Raw genomic sequence first — 21816 nt, forward strand, 5'->3', positions numbered from 1 at the left:
GAATCTTTCTGTGGTCATACATTTGTGAATTATGTTCTGAATCTCATTTTTTACAGTTTTCAGTGTAACTGGATGTAAAAGATCATCCAAATAAAACAAATGTGTAGTGTCATCTTTTTTTAAAAAAGGGGTAGGGGAGAGGTAGCATACTGAACTTGTAGAAAGTTTGTGAGTTAGTATGTGTTCAATTTGGTATTCATGGCTTTGTGTCAAGTTTTTTTTTTTTTCCATGAAGTAATAATCAGCTTTTTCTTAAATAGGTTTTAACTGCTAGTGAAAAGACAAATGTAGACAACTTGTTTCAGAAAGATTCACTTGTTCGACAAAGCCAGGTATGATGGATATTTTTTTAAGAATGAAAATAGATCAGTAGAGACTGAAATGTTTGTAACACTAATGCTCCATGCACTTGATTAAGCTGTTTCTAATACTATTTTCTTTATATTCACTGTTATTCTTTGTGTGCATAAAAATAATACTCTCTAAAGATGAGAAATTTCTAATACTTTTTTTTATACTCTCAGAAGTTTGTTATTCTTTGTATGTGTGAAAATAATGCTTTTTAGTTTCTAAAGATCAGAAATGTTTTTCAGGCTAGCTTGGAGAGTATGGAAGGCTGCGGGCTAGTCCCATTTAGAGCATCTCTCACTGTTGATGGTGATTAATAAACTATTAAGTAGCACTGTAGTAACTGCAGCATCTAGTGAGAAATAGAGATCAAGTGCCTAAACAACCTTTGTATTGGATACTTAAGATGAAAGTGGAATAGTCCTCAGGGTCTGTACGCCACGCCTTTGGTTACCAGTAGATGCAGAGATGATAGAAAGGCAGTTAAGGTATTATTTTTTACATGTTTGTTTTAAAAATGCAATTTAATTTTATTACAGCTGGTGGTAGATTGGCTAGAGAGCATTGCCAAGGATGAAATTGGGGACTTTTCCGATAATATTGAGTTTTATGCAAAATCTGTATACTGGTGAGTTCAGACTTTCTTTGATTGTATACATGCTCCTATCAAGTGTAAGATTCACAGACACAGAATCACTCTTAAAAAAAAATAGATTTTTAAAAATTTTTCCGTTCATTCACTTCTTTTCTTAAAATTCTCAGATGTAAAAATTGAGATCTCCTATCAGTTACTGCTTTTTGGGAGGTGAGGGTAGAAGGAAAACCATCCAAGCAACTTAGTTTAATCTTAACCTGAATGAAGATTTGATTTTGATTTTTCATAATAAGGCACAATAAGAGATGGTCACCTGCTGATCAGCCTGTTAGTTGTGCTGAGTAAACCCATTTTTATTACATGTTTCCCAGGTGGTCACTTCTTTGTGTGGCTTTAATTTTTGCCTGTTTTAAGTTCTTGACATCGCTTTGTGCCATTGACCCTTCACCAGAAGCCACTATTGTCATCTTTATTATCAGTGATGATGGGTTTTACAGCAGAAAAGACCAAAGACTACCTTTGATGCTAGATGCCTAGAATACGTCTGTTTTTAATGGCCAGTGAATACAGGCTTTTGGACACACACATGTGTTCATCCTAATTTGAATTTAGTCTCCTAGGCTGACTCTATAGTGATTGCTAATGGGATATTTTGCTCATGCAGAAATAAATTCATAGTTAAATACATGAATAATTGGATGATTTTGAAAGAAATCAAAGATATGTGAATTGATTATATTGCATTTTCACAACAGTAGTGCAGTCCATTGATAAACCAACCAAACCAAGTGTGTCCCTTCTGTAACCATATTCCACGTAACAAAAAATATCTTTCAATATTTATGTCTTATTAAAAGGTGCTTGCTAAAAAAACAAACAAACAAATAAACAAAAATAAAAAAAAAAAAACCAACACATTTTTCTCAGAAACATTTCACTGCTTTCAGGGAGAACACACTACATATCCTGAAGCAGCGACAGTTGAGTACATACACTGGAAGTTCTCGAGCTCTGGTAACAGAGTTGGTAAGTATTATTTAAAAATAAGCTTTGGTTTTAGAATAGGTCAGAGAGAGTATATATGCTATTTTCACAGCCTTCCACAATTTTTTAGGTAGTTGTACTGTCCAAAAGTAGTTGTATTATCTAAAATTGCAAAACATTTAAGTTGGAAAAGATGAAAATTAGTACAGAAATTGCGAGGCAGGGCACCTCTGGAGTTTTTTTTGGGATATGTGGACTTCTGTTTTCTTTCAGCCATCACTTCCATACCTCCATCATCACCCCGACCCCCATCTCAAGTACCTGTGGTCTATTTGGTGAAGTAAATTACTTTATTAGTACTTTTCATGTCTGAAACAAACTTACGTTCCTAACCAGAAAAGCTTATAAAACTATTTGGAAGCCCTTGTAGATAAGGGCATGCTGTCTTTATGCAGTAACTGCTACAATGAAACCAAGTCCTGATGTGATTCCTTGAGAGCTACTGCAGTAAAAGCTAATAAGAGGGTAGTCAAGAAAAGAAAGGACTGTACAATGGAAGGAGGTAATGAACTGTCTCAGTGACAGCAAAGCAGTTGTAGAAGTTAAATTCAATTGGAGAGTGACCTGAGGTATTGATTGGCTTGAGAAAATCTGTTTGGATTAACTAGAAGCAAGTGCAGCTGTTGTGAAAAGCCACCTCAGAAGGTTGAGGAGGAGAAACAGTCTGGTACGTAGAGAGGCAGAAGGGGAAAGGATGTTTGAAGGTGAGAAGAGTTGGAAGATGAGAAGTTTGGAGCAAAAAACAAGGTGGTGGAGTAAATAAAGAAATAGCAAGGTGTCCTTCTGATAGGAACATTGACAGAGGAGGAATAAAAGAAATGAGAGAGGTGATATTACATGGGTTGGACAGATTGTTGTGCCAACATAAAAAAGTGACTTCAAATTATAAAACAGGGCAGGAAATCATCAGAAGCAGCATATAGACATTGTGTGGATGGATGATGACTTTCTTTCCTTGCAGGATCCAGATGCTCCTATAAGACAGAAACTGCCACTTGATGATTTGGACCGAGAAGATGATGCAAGGTTATTGAAGTATCTCTTCACTCTCATCAGAGCAGGAATGACAGATGAGGTAAGCTGCAGAAAGTTGTAGGATCTTCTTGGTTAACTAGTTTAGCTTTTCATTAGCTTTAATAATATTTAAAATAAGTTATGTACTAAGATGTCTGTTTAAATTTGGCTCGTAGTGATTTAATTTTCAATTTATTATCAATACTGACAGTGATGAATTGCTAAATTAGTATTTTAATAAAATCTTGCATTTAATTAAGTAATTTTGGGTGTAGAATAGATGTTGTGGAAAAAAATGTTGTATCCTTGGTTTTTTTGGTTGTTTCACAATATTTTTTTTACTGTAGTGGCTTGATACTAAATACTGCCAGACAAACACGCAGAATGTTTCAAAGAACTTCCTAACTGCATCTCTAATAATCAGCGGATTATCATACAGGCTTCCTTCTGGGTATATTAGAGTGGAACATGCTTTCAATTTTAACTAGAGAGAGTTTGATGTATGCTTTTCTTAGAAATAGCATTAAATTAAGTAAACTTTACTTGCTCTGCTCCTTTAACATTCCCTAGAGTATATGATCCGAGTGGAATTGAGGGAGAGAGTCAGGCCTATTTTTATCACCTTGTTGTACAAACAGTTGCAATGACACATTTGGAGGTGTGTTCTAGGACTGACAACTGGGAACCAGTGCACCAACTCCATAGGCTAGTACTGCCATCAAGAAACTTAGTTATTTACAGTGGTTACTCTTATTAGTTAAAGTAGCTTTTCTTTCTTGCTTTCTACCTTTCATTTTCTTACCTTTATTGTTTGGCAGGGTCTTCAGCAGTGAAAACTCTGATAGACTTTATCTGAGTGTTCTAGAAAGCATGTTATTATCCTCCATTAACTCTTTTGCTATAAGTCTGCTTGTTCCCCCAGCTTAGGGAGTATATGATGTGTATACTTTGCAATTATCCTTAGCTGAGTAACATCCAGGCAATTTTGGTCCTAAAGCTGTTCTGAGTATCGATTCCCGGTTGTGAAGCGGCTTTCATGATTTAATCATGTAAATACTTGTATTGTGATGTTGTCTAAAGACCTCAGCTGGAAACTGATTCCCTTACAACTGAGCTCTGTGTGTATATATAATGACATCTGAGTAAGGGGCAGGGGAAAGGGACATGAGATTCTTGTGCCCTAGACCTTAGACTTGGGAATATGGTTACTTGCTAGTATTTTGTTCCACTGTGGTGCACATCTATTCATTTGCTGATAGTATGAGCACATGAGTATGTTGCTGCAGGGCAACACGAATATAAATTTGCAGCATCAGTTGTTCTGCAGTCACTGCGATGATGTTCCTACTGTCTGAGAAGCGTGAAATGGGTTATTCACTACTGAAAGAATACGTTAAAATACCTTGAGTTTACTCTGAATTGAGAATGAACCACTGTTCATTTACTGTACAATAGGTAATACACAGCAAGTAAGCTAGAACAACTTGCTTGTCTGTTCTTTAAATTCACTGTTTGTCACTGTTCCCAAAATGGTGGAATGTCTGCAGTCTTCCAGTGTGAAAAGAACAGAATTTGGCTAAACAAACCGAGACCGCATATTGCAATTTCTCTCACTGTTCATACTGCTTTGTCAGTCCTGGAACAGTACCAGTCAGACTAATTAGATAATCTTTAGCTGACTTTTTTTTTTTTTTTTTTCCCAGGGGTGTAGATTGGAAGAATTGTAGGCAATCTTTTTTGTATGGTTTCTGTTCTACTTTCCATGCTATTCAAAATAGCTTTGAATCAAACCTGTTTGCGCTAGTGCATAGGCTATTGAATATCATTATTGGAAAGGTGGGATTGCTATTTTTAGAAGTGCATGAGGGGTTTAGAAAGCAAAGTCATAAGGAAAAGTATATGCTTGCATGAAGAGATGGATTATACATCTAAGCAACAAGACGACACCTTATACTAAACTTATCAGAAGGATGCATAACATCTGTTTAAGCTAGTAAAGATGAGACTGTAGCATATTGCTCACATTGCTATAAATACTGACAGAAAACCTAAAATGTTTAGTGAAAAAAAACACTGATGACATTTTATTTACTTTGACATCTTTCCGTTGTTTTGAATTTAAGGTTCTTTGTGCTTATTTTTTGCATAGTAGAATCTCTACACAAATTAACTGTTTTAATAATGTTCAGATTTTTAAAGGAGAAGCTGGTGGTTTTCCTACCCTGAAGTTTGTTGCTGAGAAAATCCATTATTTTTCAGGCACAGCGGTTATGCAAACGATGCGGTCAGGCCTGGAGAGCTGCAACTTTGGAAGGATGGAAATTGTATCATGATCCTAACGTAAATGGAGGTACCTGCTTCAAAGTGTATTTGAGACAGATGTAAAAATAGGGCAGAGGGCTTTTTCTTAATACCTGTCTGTGGCAAAGAGAAATAGCTCTTTCTTTTCACCTTAGGAGCCTATTTTGTATTTTGCCATCTCTGTTGGACATGTAAAAACTAGTGTGAAATTATTTTAGTTGAAGGTATGAGTTCACTGAATCCAATTAACATGCAGTCACTTTCTTTTTGAAAATCAAGTGTAATCACGAGGAAATAGATGTCTCGGAGTTCTGGACAGATCTTCTCCACCTCCATATAATATTTCAGTCTGTATGTTCTCAGCATCTGACTTGTACCACCTAGCAAACATTTTCTTGCTTACAAAAGTTGGACTCTATATCCAGTTTCAGAAAGGTATAGTAGGACTAGGGCTCAGCTAAGTATATGCAGGAAAAAGAGATGCTTTTAAAATATTTGAAAATTGTTAAATTACCTTTCTCCTTGAGTTCCTTGCAGATGGTCCTATTTATAAGACAGTACCTTTCTTCTCTTTATGCCCAGGACATTGCAGAATTTAGGAAAGATTGTAAGAACATGTCTAAGTGTTGTGCATAGCCAGGTCTGGAAGGCATAATACTTTCCTACTTTTCAAATCCTGGTAGCCTGTTAGTTTTATCTGCATGCTTCACCAGTGTCCTAGCCTTGTTTTTAGCGTACCTACCTTGCTTGGTCTTACATGAGTTTTAATTCCACGGTGCATGCCCTCATGCAGATGCATGCAGAACAGCAGCAGGGACATTTTTTAGAAGTTTTAATTCCTTAAGATATAAAAATTTCTTTTCTCCTTAAATTTGTGTTTTCCAAATGTAAATATTGTAGAAATCTTATGGTAAAAAACATTAGTTTCTTCAAAGCTAGATAGCAGCTAAGTTTTCAAAAAACTGTAACTTTAAGGTGTGTATTTACCAGACTTCCCAGAAAAGCCACCTTTCAGTCCAGTTGAAAGCATCAAAATGCTTTGGGAAGAGTTCCAAAGGGATTGAAATTGGGTTAACAGCAGAAAAGAGACTTTACCTTGTTTACTGGTTTCTCTTTTTTTAATAGCACCTTTTTCTTCTCTTTCTTTTTTTCTTTTTTTTTTTTTAATTGTCCATTGCATGTAGGAAAAGAGCTGGAGCCTGTTCAAGGGAATCCATATAGGTGCATTTGGAAAATAAGTTGTTGGCGTATGGCTGAAGAGGTAAGATAATGCTGATGTGCTTGATATGTTACAGCATTCAGAAAAGTTTAACTAATGATTTTAAGTAAACTTACCCCCTCTGTGTTTGCTGCTTATAGGATTTGCAATTAGTGTTTCTAAGAGAACTTCTGAAATAACATATTTATGTCCTGTAGTGAGAAGTCTACATAAACAGCACCAATTTTTCAGGCTTAGGAAATGTCTGACTTACTTTATTTGGTTGAAAGTGAAACCGCTGACACTAACTATTACTTTCATCTTGACTTAGTTGAATGGGAAAGGAAAAACATTACTTTCTTTCCAGGTCAATATAAATTTTTCACATAAGTTACAAGGGGATGCCAGTGAAGGGGAAGTCACTTGCTATTCTTATTTTGGCTCCTGATATGTCCTGTGATATTCCAGCTTTTCCTGGAAACTGTTAGATGGAACATTTTGTAATGGACTGATCTCTAATAAAATGTAAAGTCACTAGAAAACATATGCTCTCTAATTAAAAGTTGTATTTCTTTTACTGTTTATTTTAGGAGCAGTTTAATAGATATGAGAGAGCAATCTATGCAGCACTGAGTGGAAACCTCAAACAGGTATGTCAAGCCTCCTAGTTAAGTGATGTTTGGTAGTTGTGCATTTTATGTCTCATATGTGACAGCGATAGTATCAGAAATACTGCAATTACTGGTTACTGTACTTTCAAAAATCTAGTAAATAGGACAATAAACATTGCTGCTTTAGTTGACATGTTCTTTGTAGGATTGACATGCCTTAATTAAATATACTTGATAGTCTTTTCTTAGTATTATTCCTGCTGACTTTTCGGTACAAGCAGTTCTCATGTTGCCATTTCAGTTCTTTTCTAATTTAGTATCATTTAAGAGCTTATATAGTCACCTTCCTGCTCATGCACAGTATTCTTATAGACAAGGTGATGTATCCAAAGATATTCTATACCTGAATTTCATTATTAATAGGTTTTATACTATGTACGATGCTCACTTTTGTCTTTAAATCCAATGAGAGAACTACTTAATCCTCCACATGTTTTTGTGCTCTCCCATTCCTAACTAGTGATTTTAATTTTTTTTTTATTTTTAAGAATAATGAGGAATGTTGCAGATGATCATAGAAGTTTCCTTGCTGTTATAGTAATCAGTGGTAAGCTCCTGCTTGAGGAGCTTAATTTCCCCCCCCCCCCCCCCCCCCCCCCATCTTGGCATGATGTAGTAACAATAATTCAGAAAATAAAAAGAGGGAGAATAGAGAATGTTTTCACATTTTATTCATTGAAATTTAAAATTAGTTCTTTTACAGGAAAAAAGGCACTGTAAAATTATACAGACTTACAGAACAAAAGATATTTACTTTTTTTGTGACAGAGCAAAGAGACATTTAATGACATTAAATTTCAGTAATTTAAAAATTCCAGTAAGAGAGCAGTGTTTCACGAAATGCAGCATTTTCTCTGCAAATTGTCCCAGGGTTTCGCTGTTGAAAGAGCCTAGCAAGATTCAGAGAACTGGATATAAAGTTCTTTATATCACCAGAGCAGCGGTACCCCCTTTCTCCTACCCTTCACCACTCAGGACTGCACTGCGACTTTTGCAACCATGACATAAACTAGTAAGGCAAAGTGATCCTGCTGAAACATGATTGGGCAGAAAAGTGGATAGTCTTCATCTGCGTTGGTTTTCTGAAGTGGTGGTATGCAGGAGGAGGAATGGTGTCAGAGTAGTGCTGCCTCTGGAAGGAGGATCGCACGATTTCTTTTGACTACCTTTTGATATAAGATAACCAAGGAACTAGAGCATTATTCAGTGAAAGGATTTTTTTGTATCCTGCTTTGATGAAGGAAAGGCTGCTGTTCAAGATGATTATTAGTCTGCTTTGGTGCCTGGAAATCTGATCCTAAATTACAGTTGCTCTGTTCAGATTCTGATAGTTCTCCGTCTCTGACAATTTTTGCTCTGTTTCTTTAATATGTAGCTTCTTCCAGTTTGTGATACCTGGGAAGACACCGTTTGGGCATATTTCAGGGTCATGGTGGACACTCTTGTTGAGCAGGAAATACGAACCTCAGTAATAACTGCAGAGGAGATGGAAGAGCTCCCTAGAGATTATTTAGAAACAAAGTGAGTTTTAAGTAAAATTATGCTCCTACACTCAACAAAGCATAGGAGTATATGTGTAGTATATGATCTGTTTGGAATACTCAAGATAATGTTTTTTTGCCTTTTCTCTCCTACATTGAAGCTGGACTTCAGAAAAAGTTTTTGAAGAACTTCAGGCAACAGACAAAAAGGTACCTGTTAATTACAGTGTTTGTCCTCACTGTTTACCATTTTTAACTATTCACTAGGTTGTACTTTTACTGCACTATTTAACAAAATGCTCAAATACGCACAGTGACTCATTTATTGTAGGTTTTCTACCTCTGTAACGTGTAATTTCTCAATTCAAATAGATTTTTCTATATGCCACCACGTTTTAATGATGAAAAAGATACGGTTTTGTTTTGCCCCATATCTGCCAAACTAGCTGGGTGTGCTAAAGAAACAGCTGACTGTCAGGTGTTGCCAGACATACAAAGCAGATAGAATAAATCGAGTATTTAACACTTTGATAAAATGTGCAAAGATTGATTACATGCCATTTTCTTTATAGGAGGTTTGTGTACGTATTTCAAAACAGGCCTTTCAAATTTTAAAAGCATATTTGCTTAGACAGACTCTGTTTCTTTGTTACTTTTAGCACCGAGGATACTTATTTCATTTAAGATGGAATATATAACTTCTAGGTTAGTTTTGTAAAGATGAAATTGAAACTACACTTACTTTTATTTGATGAATAGACATACAGCATTTATCATATTGCTAAGAAAAAAAAACATGTTGAAAGACATCTTACAGCCAGCTGCCTTTGCCTTTCTAGTGCCATCCTCACCATATAGCAACTTTACAGGTGCACTTGAATTGTATTTCATGCATTAATTCCTCTACTGGAAAAAAAATAAATCTCTTCCTTCTCAAGTAAGTTTTGCAGGCCTTTTCTTTAAGAATTTAGACACATTGTTGCTTCTTCTGTGACTTTGTAAAATCTGTTCTCTGTAACATCATTATTTATTCTCCTCTTCAGCCTTGGATCTCTTCCATGGAAGTATTAACTCTACAGATCTATATTCTGCTTCGTTCTTTCAGTTTGTCAATATTCTTGTAATTTGACATTGACGTACAAGTGCCTTTTCTCCTGCTCTTTATGCAGAATACTCTTTGAAATAGGATAGCTTTTTTCCCTAAGGAACCTTTGCTTTATTTATAAGTTTGCTTTCTTTATACATTATGCTATAAGATTTTATTCAAAGTTTGAACTTTCTTTTTCTATCCCTAGAGGGTTATAGAAGAGAATCAAGAACACTATCATGTGATTCAAAAATTCATTATACTGGGAGATGTGGATGGTGAGCTTTTCTCTAAGTGATTTTTAAATGTCAACTGACTACATTATTTCTAGTGACCTTTCCAGAAACTTATATGTGAATGGATTTTAGAAGCGCACAGTAGGAGAATCCCACCTAAAAGCTCAGTTGCTTCTTTAATCAGGAACTGTAGGGACTTTCTGCAGTTTGACATACAAGGTAGTTTCCAAAGAAGTAATGAAGTCATGTAAATGGGTCAGAATGTATGTGAGACTGGTGTTATAACTTTTTCTGAGAAACGACAAAATACATACGGCAGATATTTAAGCCAAACACCTATAATTTTTCCAGAACTGTTGCGGTTTGTTGGACTTTTGAGGCTAAATTATGTTTGCTGAATAAATGCATAATTTTGAAATATTTCTTAAGTGTTTTTTTCCCTGTGATATGGGTAATACCGACATTTCCTTGGTGGCTATAGGTTTGATGGAAGAATTCAGCAGATGGCTTTCCAAAGACAGAAGCGTGCTCCCAGGACACCTCCTTCGTTTCATGACGCACCTTATTCTGTTTTTCCGCACTTTGGGTCTGCAGACTAAGGTAAGTTCCCCTGTATTTGATTTGTTGTCATAGCAATAGCTAGTCTTCGAAGTAGAAATGATCGTGTGTAAATATATTAACTACATACAATGATGGTGAATTACTACCAGGCTGATGAGAAGGTGCATGCTTAAATAGTGTATTTGTTGATCTTGGAGCCTAAATACAACAGTCAAAATTAGAACAGATCATCCTCCTCCCCTCCAGTTCAGCTTGAAAATTATTTTTTGAGGATGATGGATTCTACTCATAAGCCCTTTATTGAGAAGGACCTGACTCAAACGTCAATGTTAGGTTTATTCATAGCAGCCAAGATGCTTTGAATATAATAACCTGACCTTATACACAGTCCTTGGAATTGTACCTATTGCTGTAAACTCATAATTGTTTTTGCTTGAGGTAGTTGGTGCTAGCTGAAACTTTCATATTTTCCCCAAATATACCCTATGTATAGCCTACTAGCTACCTAGCCTATTTATGCTAAATATGCAGATGGATCGCACAGTCTGCAATTACTCTTTTCTGAGGCAATCGCAAGTAATTAGAAGCTCTCCTTTTCTACTGTTTTAAAAATGAGAAGCGCTTATGTATCAAGTAAGTTTCTGAATGTAACCTGTTTTGGCAAAAGACAAATGTGTGTTTTCATTAGATGATTTAAATACAGCTCTGAGTTATTATGGTTTTTTTTCATGCCTCTAATCATTGCTTCATTCCCTTGTTGAAGTTTATTTTGAAGTCAGTTAACATTTAGCTAATTAAGGGGAACTTGTGTGTGTGTATACACATAAGTTTTTTTAGCCAGACTCAAAGTTTCATAGAGTAGTTCTTTAGGCTAAAGTATGGGAGAATAGTCATTAGCATATATTTAACAGAGGGGACAAAAAGGGTGCAATTCCCTACATAAATTCCATTGTGGGATTGTGAGTAACTGTTGATTATTGTCTCTACAATTTTGGAGTAGGTGAATTTACTGGAAGATTACTTCATCAGCCCTCAGTAGACCTCAGAGGGAAGAGGCAGTTGTGCAAGCTTTTATGATGTTCCTTATTTGATGTTTGAGTACAATTCATATATGTATATACTTAGATGAAAATCTCTAATTTCATTTACACATATCAAACTAAAGTGATAGTTCTTCACAATAACACACACTTGAATCTTAGCTAAAGCAGTCTCAGGTGCTCAGACTATACTTTGGTTGTTTAGTATAGGCTATTACAGATGAGCCAGGTGATATTTATACTCTGTACATGGGAACAATTGAATTTTCTATAATACAACAGTGCATGTAGCACACTGCAATAGTCATCTGTTCGCCTGACATTTTACTTACTAATTTAAAAAATATGGTAAAATGAAGAGATTTGAAAAACAATTTTAAAAGTATCTTTCTAGTTAGACAAAAACTATATTGTGCAGTTGCTGAAAAAGAAAATCCTGGGAACACTAAATCTTTGAATCAGAAGATGTATTTTTTAATCACTCTCCAAGAGAAACAGTTCTTCCAGCTGACCCTGTTTTAATGTGTAGATTACTGAAGCAGGGATAAGCAAAATAACCTTGTGTCTGTGTAACAGTGATAGCCTGTAAAGGTTTTTTTGTTTGTTTGGGGTTTTGGATTTTTTTTGTGTTTTTGTTTTTCCACATTATCTGATTTAAAGTTTAATTTATATTTATTTGCAATAAGGAGGAAGTTTCTGTTGAAGTCCTAAAGACCTACATTCAGGTAAGCTTTCAAAAATATAGTTTGCTTTCTCTGATGTAATTTAGATATAAAGGAGGAAGAAAAGGAGACTTAAGGTTACAGGATGGAAAGAGCTATGACGCAGTTAATGCTCTGTTCTCAAGAGGTACATGGAAACTTGCCTAATATGCAGAGTTTCTGTCAGCAGTGCTTAAATAAGAGACAGTTTTATTGATCCTTGTTTAGAAGCCGAGAAGTGGAATTTTATTGTATCAGAACAAAATAATCAGAAATTCGTTACACATTTATGTTTTTACATAAAAAATACTTTTACATACGTGTTTACACAGAGGAGTACAGTATGTTTTTCTAAATATCTGCTTCTTATTCTGCAGCGGATGATATCTGAGAAGCATACAGATTTAATAGCATTTTATGTTAGCCACTTACCCTCAGAGCTAGCTGTAGCTCAGTATGCTTTATTTCTCGAAGATGTTACTGAAAGTGATCAACGCCACCACTGCCTTGAATTAGCAAAAGATGCAGGTGAGATATGCTGACATTCGAGTTATCAATTTATATCCTGGGTTATTTTGTCTTTCAGTACTTTTTAATGCAAAACCTAGTGCCCTGGTTTGAGGTAAAACAGAACCAATTTTCTGTTCAGTAATGTTACTTTGCAGTTAAGCTTCTTCTAACTAACTGAACTCTCTGAAATTAACGGTGTATTTTTAAGACTGTAGTCCATTCCCAGAGACTGATAAGACCAAGAAATGGTATGCAGAGAGGCTCCTGCTTATCCTTATTGCTATAACAACCAAGGTCAGCTAACTTTGTTATGTACCAATTTGAAGGATTGGAAGCAGAACAGTGTAGAGTGGGTCCCACCTGCAGGGAGGAGCAGACAAGACAGGTGACCCAAAACTGACCAACAGGGTATTCCATCCCATCTGCCTCGTGCTCAGTATAAAAGCTGAGGGATCAAAGGGGCAGCCCTCTTTTATCAATGGCCAATGTCCAAGGAGGACTCTGTCTGTTTGTCTGCTTTTGATCTCGATCCATGCATTCCTGAATCCAGTTCCCGTCCATTGCTGAGTCCAATCTGGGGCTTTCCCAGTGCCTGCCAGTGACGTGATTATCATTCTGGGAGCTGGATACTGGGTTTGTATATATTGTATATATTTCATTCTTTTCTTTTTATTATTTTATTAATATTTCATTAAAATAGTTTAGCTCATAAGTCTCTTTCTCTCTTTTCCTTCTCTCTCTGAAGGGAGAGAGGTCAGAGAGCATGTCATTCATTTCAGTGGCCAGTCCAGCCCAAACCACAGCACCTAGCTATGAGGATGATACAATTTCCTTCCTGTGTATTTTTTCAATTAAATAAAATTAATTTGCTGCTCACTCCTTCAAGTAGATATATTGTGACTAGATGGGTGGATGAGGGGAGGGCAGTGGATGTTGTCTACCTTGACTTTGGCAAGGCTTTCGACACTGTCTCCCACATCATCCTCACATGCAAGCTTAGGAAGTGCGGTCTAGATGAACGGACAGTGGGGTGGATTGAGAACTGGCTGACAGATAGAGCTCAGAGGGTTGTGGTTAGTGGTGCAGAGTCTAGTTGGAGGTCAGTAGCGAGTGGTGTCCCTCAAGGGTCAGTACTGGGTCCAGTCCTGTTCAATATATTCATCGATGATCTGGATGAAGGGATAGAGTGTACCATCAGCAAGTTTGCTGATGACACTAAACTGGGAGGAGTGGCTGACACACCAGAAGGCTGTGCGGCTTTACAGTGTGACCTGTACAGGCTGGAGAGTTGGGCAGGGAGATACCTAATGAAATTCAACAGGGGTAAATGTAGGGTACTGCATCTGGGGACGAATAACCCCATGCATCAGTACAGGTTGGGGGCTGACCTCCTGGAAACCAGCTCTGTGGAAACGGACCTGGGAGTCCTGGTGGACAACAGGATGACCATGAGCCAGCAATGTGCCCTAGCGGCCAAGAGGGCCAATGGCATCCTGGGGTGCATCAAAAAGAGTGTGGCCAGCAGGTCGAGGGAGGTCATCCTTCCCCTCTACTCTGCCCTGGTGAGGCCGCATCTGGAGTACTGCATCCAGTTCTGGGCTCCCCAGTTCAAGAAAGACAGGGATCTGCTGGAGAGGGTCCAGCAAAGGGCTACGAAGATGATTAGGGGACTAGAACATCTTTCATATGAGGAAAGGCTGAGGGACTTGGGTCTCTTTAGTTTAGAGAAAAGAAGACTGAGGGGGGATCTTATTAATACTTTCAAATACTTAAAGGGAGGATGCCAAAGGGATGGGAGGAGTCTTTTTTCAGTGGTGCCCATTGATAGGACGAGAGGTAACGGGCACAAGCTTGAACATAGGAAGTTCCATCTTAACATGAGGAGGAACTTCTTCACTTTGAGGGTAGTGGAGCACTGGAACAGGCTGCCCAGAGAGGTTGTGGAGTCTCCCACTCTGGAGACGTTCAAAACCCGCCTGGACGCTGTCCTGTGCAACCTGTTGTAGATGACCCTGCTCTGGCAGGGGGGTTGGACTAGATGATCTCCAGAGGTCCCTTCCAACCCTGACTATTCTGTGATTCTGTGATATTGTGGTTTTTAACAAACTGGAGTTGCAATTCTTTTTCTGAATTAAATAAATACCACTTTTGCTTCTGGATTATGTCCAAACACAGCAGGAAAGTAAATGTCAGCTGTCTGTCTCAAATATATGCTCTGAAGCTTGACATGATCGTATTATTTCAGAAGACTAATTATGAAAGTACATACCTGCTTGTGGATGTAGGACGGTTATGAGTATCTTTATTTTTTTGTCTATTTATAGTGCCCTTTCTTAGCCATGATGGGTTGCCTGCATTAATTTGTAAGCTTCCTTCCAGGCCTGTATATCAAACTAAAAGGGACTATAGTGAAGCAGCGTACTGTTCATTGTTTGACAATGCCTCTGTGCCACTCAGAATTCACAAAGAAATAGATTTACAGCAGAATTCAGTGTCTACCTTTTCTTCAAACATTTTTTAGTCATTTTCTTTGAAAAACTTGGCTAAGATTTCAAAAATAGAATGTCCTGCTTCAGCTTCTGTAAAAGAACTATTCTGAGCTTTTCCTGGCACATCCTATCAAATCATAGTCTTGCCGTCAGAATTGTAGGAATCAGTGGTCTTAGCAAATATATCTACATGCTGGTCCGCAGCACAGACTGAAAAACTTGTTAATTGTCTTACTCTTTTTTTTTTTCCCATATTTGATGTTCTCTGTTATCTCAAATATCATTCTTCTAAAATACCTACAATAAATTACGTATCTCAAAAGCTTATAATTTAGTCTGACAATGTGAGTGTGAACAGACTGGCGGGAATTACTAGTATTAAGGAATAAGGTCAACAACTGGAGTCTCAAATTCATATTGTGGCAAGTTTGAATTCATGATCACTGTTACATAGTTCTCCCTTAACCTAGGTCTGGACGTTGCAACCATAACAAAAACTGTTGTTGAAAACATTCGCAAGAAGGATGCTGGTGAATTCAGTCACCATGACCATATATTAGATACAGGCACAACGGAGGTGAGTATACTTTGCAGGGCAGATATTCCGGTTTGCAATCAGCTAGAGTCTTTTACCATATATGATTCTATTTCTCTTTCAACAATGGTGGAAACTGCCTTGAAAAAGCCTGTGAGCGAAATGCGCTTTCGATGTGACCACGTGAGGAGTTGAATTGCACAAATTCGTAACCTCTGTTTCTGCATCCCCTTGATCTTCTGGGCTGCGGTGTGTGTTGCTCGGCAGCATGTCTGTAGGCAAACAATAAGTGAAGATAAAGCCTGTGAAATGACTATAACAAAATGCATTGCAGCCGAGAGTAGGATATTATTGTAACTTCTAAGAATTAGGAGGATTAATACTTTGGATCTCAGAGGTACCTTATGACATGCTCAAGTGACACATTCTACCTACGACAGACATTACCTTTACTGACAGTTTCCTTGTCATCACTATTGAGTGTCAGTTGGATCCAACTCAGTACTTTAGTGACAGTGCGGTGCTGACAGCTTGCATTCAAAGTACTGTTTAGAAAGCAACTGATAGTTTGCAAACTTGTGGCAATTTTTTGCTGTTCGGTACAAAGTTTAAACTGTCTAAGCCAAATAGGTAGTTTATGTAATGCAAGAGCTGGAAAATTGTGGTTGCAGGCTGATGGCACCCTTGAAGATGATAGCAAGGGCTCCATAAACCATATTTGTACAGTGATTCATATTAAAGTTTGAGGAAGATGCATGGTAATCCATAAAAATTTGTGAGAGCTGATGCTCATCCATTGGTCTGAATAGCTTGGGAATACTTCGAAATGGATTTATCAGTGATTCTGGATTGCAGAGGTTGTTGTCTATGCTTTTGGTGCTGAAGCTGTGAATAGAGTGGTCCTTGTTAGTATGTCGTAATGCTATTCAAAGATCTCTAGAAACTTGTGTATTTCGTTGACCAGACTTGATGTGTCTAACATCAGCTGTATGCTTGAAATGTTACTGAGTCTATATGTTGTTTTTTTACAGGCCGACCGGCTGAAAATAGATGTAATTGACTGGCTTGTATTTGATCCCGCACAGAGGGCAGAAGCACTTAAGCAAAGCAACGCAATCATGAGGAAGTTCTTGGGTACTAAACTTCACAAATATTGTAGACTTTTTAAATGTTGGCTTTTGTTCTCATTGGCTCTTGGCACTACATTTGATACAACTTTGAATCTAGTCTAATAAAAAGCATGGGTTTGTCTTTTATAAAAATAAAGTATGGAAATTGCAAAGCTGTTGATACTCGGTTCTCATTCTCATAGCATCCAATAAACACGAAGCTGCAAAAGATGTGTTTGTGAAGATTCCCCAAGACTCTATAGCAGAAATATATAACCAATGGGAAGAACAGGGAATGGATACTCCACTTCCAGCTGAAGACGACAATGCTATACGGGAACATTTATGTATTCGGGCATATTTGGTGAGTTTCAACTATGCTGTATTCCCAGTCGTTATTTAGAAATAATGGTAGCTTTGCCTTGGTGGTGAAACTTTAAGCTTTGTCCGTTAGATTTAAGTTCTGTGCTTTTAATTACATTCTTGTAATATTAAGAGTCAAAAATGTCCAAACGCTGTTTCCAATGCAATCCAGGAAGCCCACGAAACCTTTAACGAATGGTTTAAACACATGAACTCGGCTCCACAGAAGCCTTCTTTGTTACCACAAGCAAGTTTCACTGAAAAAGTGGCCCATGAACATAAACAAAAGAAGTATGAGGTAGGTAAAAGTCCAAGTTGTTATTTGCTATAATCATTTCTATTCTTGCTTAGGGGGCAGTCTTAGTTTAATGAAGCAGAGTACAAGACTGCTAATTCATATTGCTTGAGAGTTCTATTATAGATTATTCTGGTTTTATGTTGAAAAGAGGGAGTTAGAATAGTGATGCCGCTGAACAACAAATTTTCATGCTTTTTTCTTATATGACTCAGCTTTACATATAGCATTGTATAATGTAATAGTCGATATTCATTATAATGTGTTGATTATCACTGTCATTAATAAATCTGAGTACTTGATTTTGCTCTTAACTCTTCCCTGGAAATGGGGGATGAAGGCTGTTTTGTTTTCTTGCATTTGTCATGTTTTTTTTCCTCTAAAAGATGCTGCAGTTCTGTTTGTTTTGCCAAAAGTTCTTTTTGCATGTCTGGCCAGTATGAGTATACTGTGTTCAGTTTGTACAAGTATTTCTTATATAAGCGTGGCAGAACAAGTTGTTTAAAATTATCTTCCTCTAGTGGCTTCAACTGCTTCTGAACAACCTGTCTGACTCTCTGGACTGGGAATTAAGCAAGGATGGAAATAGTTGTTAGCAGCAGGCTTTTAGATTTTGGCAACTGGCTGAAGATTCTAATTTGAATTGGAGCTGTGCTGGCTGTTGCATGCTAGGTGAAGAGTGTATTAAAATAGCTTTGGGAATTGTCCTGATCTGCAGTAGTTTATTTTTTGTTTCTTTGCCAGATGGACTATGGTATTTGGAAAGGCCTCTTGGATGCTCTTACAGCTGATGTGAAAGAGAAAATGTACAATGTGTTGCTCTTTGTTGATGGAGGATGGATGGTTGACGTTAGAGAGGTAAAATGAATTTTTATATCATGGCGTAGACCACAAAGTGCAGATAGTACCCAGTTGTACCTTTGTCAACTTTAGTTTGATGTGCGTCTGTTTACTCAGTTATCATTTACTCTGGCCTTGCTGTGACCAGTTACAGATTGCTTCCCCTTCAGTTACCATATAAATTGGATCTGTCAGTCCAGTCGAGGCTGGTTAGTCCAGTTTTTTGCCTCTGATGCTACCAATTATGTGGTTATGCTGAGTTGCCTTTTAAAGGTAAATGTTCATATACTAATATACTATTTTGTTATGGCAAGGATGCCGAGGATGACCCTGAACGAACACACCAGATGATTTTATTGCGAAAACTGTGTCTGCCGATGATGTGCTTTTTACTGCACACAGTGTTACATAGTACTGGACAGTATCAGGAGTGCCTACGACTGGCTGACATGGTTGCTTCTGAGCGACACAAGCTTTACATGGTGAGTTATTGAGAGCTGCAGGCAGCTTAACTTCCATTTAAAAGTTCTGTGGGTTGACCGTGGAGACAGCTTCTATATAGAGAGGAATACGCCATATGTTCCTTAACATCATGAGTCTCTCTCTCTTCCCATTCACTGCAGTAGTTCAGGGTTTCCTTGTATGCTGACTTAAGAAATCAAAGAGTTAACTTCATAACACTGAAGATGATGCCAATGTTTTGACAAGCAGTTCTTCTGAGTAGTGCAATTACTAATTTTTGGATGGGGGCTACTGACTTAAGTTTAATATTTGGACTTGATGATCTTAAAGGTCTTTTCCAACCCCAACAATTCTATTATTCTAAATTGAACTGTAGAATTGTAACTGATTTTAATTTCCATTACATTTCAGCACATTGTAGAAGCAGCTTTTGTTTTAGAGTACTTGGTTTACCTAACCTTCTTTCTCTCCAAAAGCCTGAAAAACAACCCCAAAAACTTTATCACTTACAAAAATCCAAACCCAGTAACAACAACAAAAGAAAACCTAAACCACAACACTCCCCCCCAAAAAAAAAACCCCAAGGATTAGAAATCTGAAAAGAAACATCAAGGCTGAGAAAAATAATGCTATGCATTCACCTGGATTGTCTCAAGATCTCTGCCAGCAATAACAGGAAAATTAAACTTGGCTGTTTACCAGTAATCTCTGTAGTAGTTATGAGACAGAGCTATCTTGAGACTACCTTCAGGTTTTGGATACTGCTACTAGCTTCCAGTCCTTTACTAAACACCATTCTGAAATGTCTGATGTTTGCACGGTCTTAAATAGAAAGAAAGAGGGAGAGAAAGAAAAAAAGAAGGAAGGAAGAAGTAATTTAATTAACCACTATTTACTTTTATATCAGTGCTATTCATTGCAAATAAATATAACTTCATTATGTGGTTGTTTTTGTGTTGTTTGTTTGTTTGTTTTTAATTCTAGGTGTTTTCAAAAGAAGAACTCCGAAAGCTGCTACAGAAGCTGAGGGAATCCTCTCTGATGCTTCTGGACCAGGATCTTGATCCTTTGGGATATGAAATTCAGTCATAGGATTTCATGTAGATACTTGCAAGAACTTCTGAACATGGACATTCTGGTTATAAAAATGAACAAAACCATGACTCAGATAAGCTCTTCTGACCTTTAGGGAAAAAAACCCAGCCCTTAGATTTCAATTGCAACTTGAAAAATTCTGACCAACTTCAGAGACGATATTTGTTATACACAACCTTTTTCACAGTATTTTTTTTTTCTAATAAAAGTGCTTCACAAGCAGAAAAAGTTTGTTCATTCTAAACTAAAATGTTGTATAAATATGTTGAGCGTATGAACCTCCCTAATCTCTTTGCTGCATGCCAAAGAGCTGCCTGTAGACTGGAAACATTACTCGGCAGGAGAAGAACGCACAAGGGTACAGCGGATGGAAAAGTGAGACTGCAGGAGGATGTATGTGGAAAGCAGGGGAGAAGGCAGCAGATGCTGGGGGCTAGAGGAAAGGAATGTCAAAGGAAGAGCGAAAGTGAAGGGATGAAGGGCTTCTGTCAGTCAGGACTTGTACTGGTCTCGTGCTAAAATGCTCATGTAATCCTGAACCAGAGGAAAGGTGATTGTACTTTCAAATTCCCAAGTTTGAGATTTTGTAATTTACTTAGAAACCTTGTTCTGCTCCTGTTTAGGTGTGTAAACACACATTTAACTGCTTTTCCCTTAACTGGAGAGTGCAGAGGCTGAAGTTGTTGTAGCACCAAGTATGCAAGGGTTTTGGTACCTTCACCTGGTCTTGACAACTTTCTGTAATGTGTGCTCTCTATAGATAATGGAATCATAGAATGGTTTAGGTTGGAAGATAACCGAGTTCCAATGCCCCTGCCATGCACCTTCCACTAGACTTGGTTACTCAAAGCCCCATCCAGCCTGGCCTTGAACACTTCCAGGGATTGGGCATCCACAACTTCTCTGGGAAACCTGTTCCAGTGTCTCACCACCCTCATAATGAAAAATTTCTTCCTGATACCTAATCTAAAACTACCCTCTTCCAGTTTGAAACCTTGTCCTATCACTACATGCCCTTGTAAAAAGTCCCTTCCCATCTTTCCTGTAGGCCCCCTTTAGGTACTGGAAGGCTGCTGTAAGGTCTCCCTGGAGCCTTCTCTTCTCCAGGCTGAACAACCCCAATGCTCTCAGCATGTCTTCATAGGAGAGGTGCTCCAGCCCTTTGATCATCTTCGTGGCCTCCTCTGGACCTGCTCTAACAAGTCTATGTCCTTCTTATGTTGGGGAGCCCAGAGCTGGATGCAGTACTCCAGGTGGGGTCTCACCAAAGTGGAGCAGAGGGGTGAAATCACCTCCCTTGATGCGCTGGCCACGCTGCTTTTGATGCAGCCCAGGATGCGGTTGGCTTCCTGGGCTGCGAGCACACGTTGCCCTATGTACATTTTTATGCGTGCACCTATAGAAATGACCGGTCCGGTTGTTGGGAGGTACTGATACCTGGCAGAGGTGGTGTGTTTCAGCCCATCGCTGCTGTCCGGCGGGGCAGGAGGTGGGGGTACGCCTGCGGGGGAGGGGGGGAGTGGGGCGGGGAGAGGTCCTGCACCTTTCCCTGGGCGTCCTTGGGGCCGCGTTTTCTGAAGCCCTCGCTCCTGTCAGTGGCTCCCCGCCGGCTGCGGACCTCCCTCTCTCCCCCCGGCGCCGCGTCTCCCCGGTTCTCGGCGCGGCAGCTCCGCCCGCGGGGCCGCGCCGGGGCGGGCGGGGCCACCGGAAGGCGCGAGCCCACGTGTCCCGGCGGGGGCGGTGCCGGTGGTGGCGGCGGCGGCGGGGGACCGGCCGGTGCGCTTGGCGGCCGGCGGTGCTGCCTCAGGCGCTGCTGTCCCCCGTCCCCGCGGGGACGCGCC

General features: G+C 38.5%; 1 protein-coding gene across 1 annotated transcript in view; it reads left to right on the forward strand.

Annotated features, from left to right (window-relative positions):
* The window catches only part of NUP107 (nucleoporin 107), a gene marked incomplete at its 5' end in the record, with an annotated part of 33298 nt that extends 13101 nt beyond the window's left edge, over positions 1–20197 (forward strand). The window contains 20 exons of the mRNA XM_082482063.1: positions 261–332; positions 888–976; positions 1891–1969; positions 2949–3062; positions 5261–5351; positions 6487–6563; positions 7091–7150; positions 8547–8692; positions 8814–8862; positions 9948–10017; positions 10457–10575; positions 12263–12301; positions 12655–12805; positions 15747–15853; positions 16843–16945; positions 17124–17284; positions 17456–17581; positions 18323–18436; positions 18733–18900; positions 19865–20197. Of these exons, the coding sequence (XP_082338189.1) occupies positions 261–332; positions 888–976; positions 1891–1969; positions 2949–3062; positions 5261–5351; positions 6487–6563; positions 7091–7150; positions 8547–8692; positions 8814–8862; positions 9948–10017; positions 10457–10575; positions 12263–12301; positions 12655–12805; positions 15747–15853; positions 16843–16945; positions 17124–17284; positions 17456–17581; positions 18323–18436; positions 18733–18900; positions 19865–19972 (2043 nt within the window). The 3' untranslated portion in view covers positions 19973–20197. The remainder of the gene's footprint in view (positions 1–260; positions 333–887; positions 977–1890; positions 1970–2948; positions 3063–5260; positions 5352–6486; positions 6564–7090; positions 7151–8546; positions 8693–8813; positions 8863–9947; positions 10018–10456; positions 10576–12262; positions 12302–12654; positions 12806–15746; positions 15854–16842; positions 16946–17123; positions 17285–17455; positions 17582–18322; positions 18437–18732; positions 18901–19864) is intronic.
* Positions 20198–21816: the final 1619 nt, after the last annotated feature.

The sequence above is a fragment of the Vanellus vanellus genome, assembly GCF_965231255.1.
Source record: "Vanellus vanellus genome assembly, chromosome: 1".
NCBI classification, from domain to species: domain Eukaryota; kingdom Metazoa; phylum Chordata; class Aves; order Charadriiformes; family Charadriidae; genus Vanellus; species Vanellus vanellus.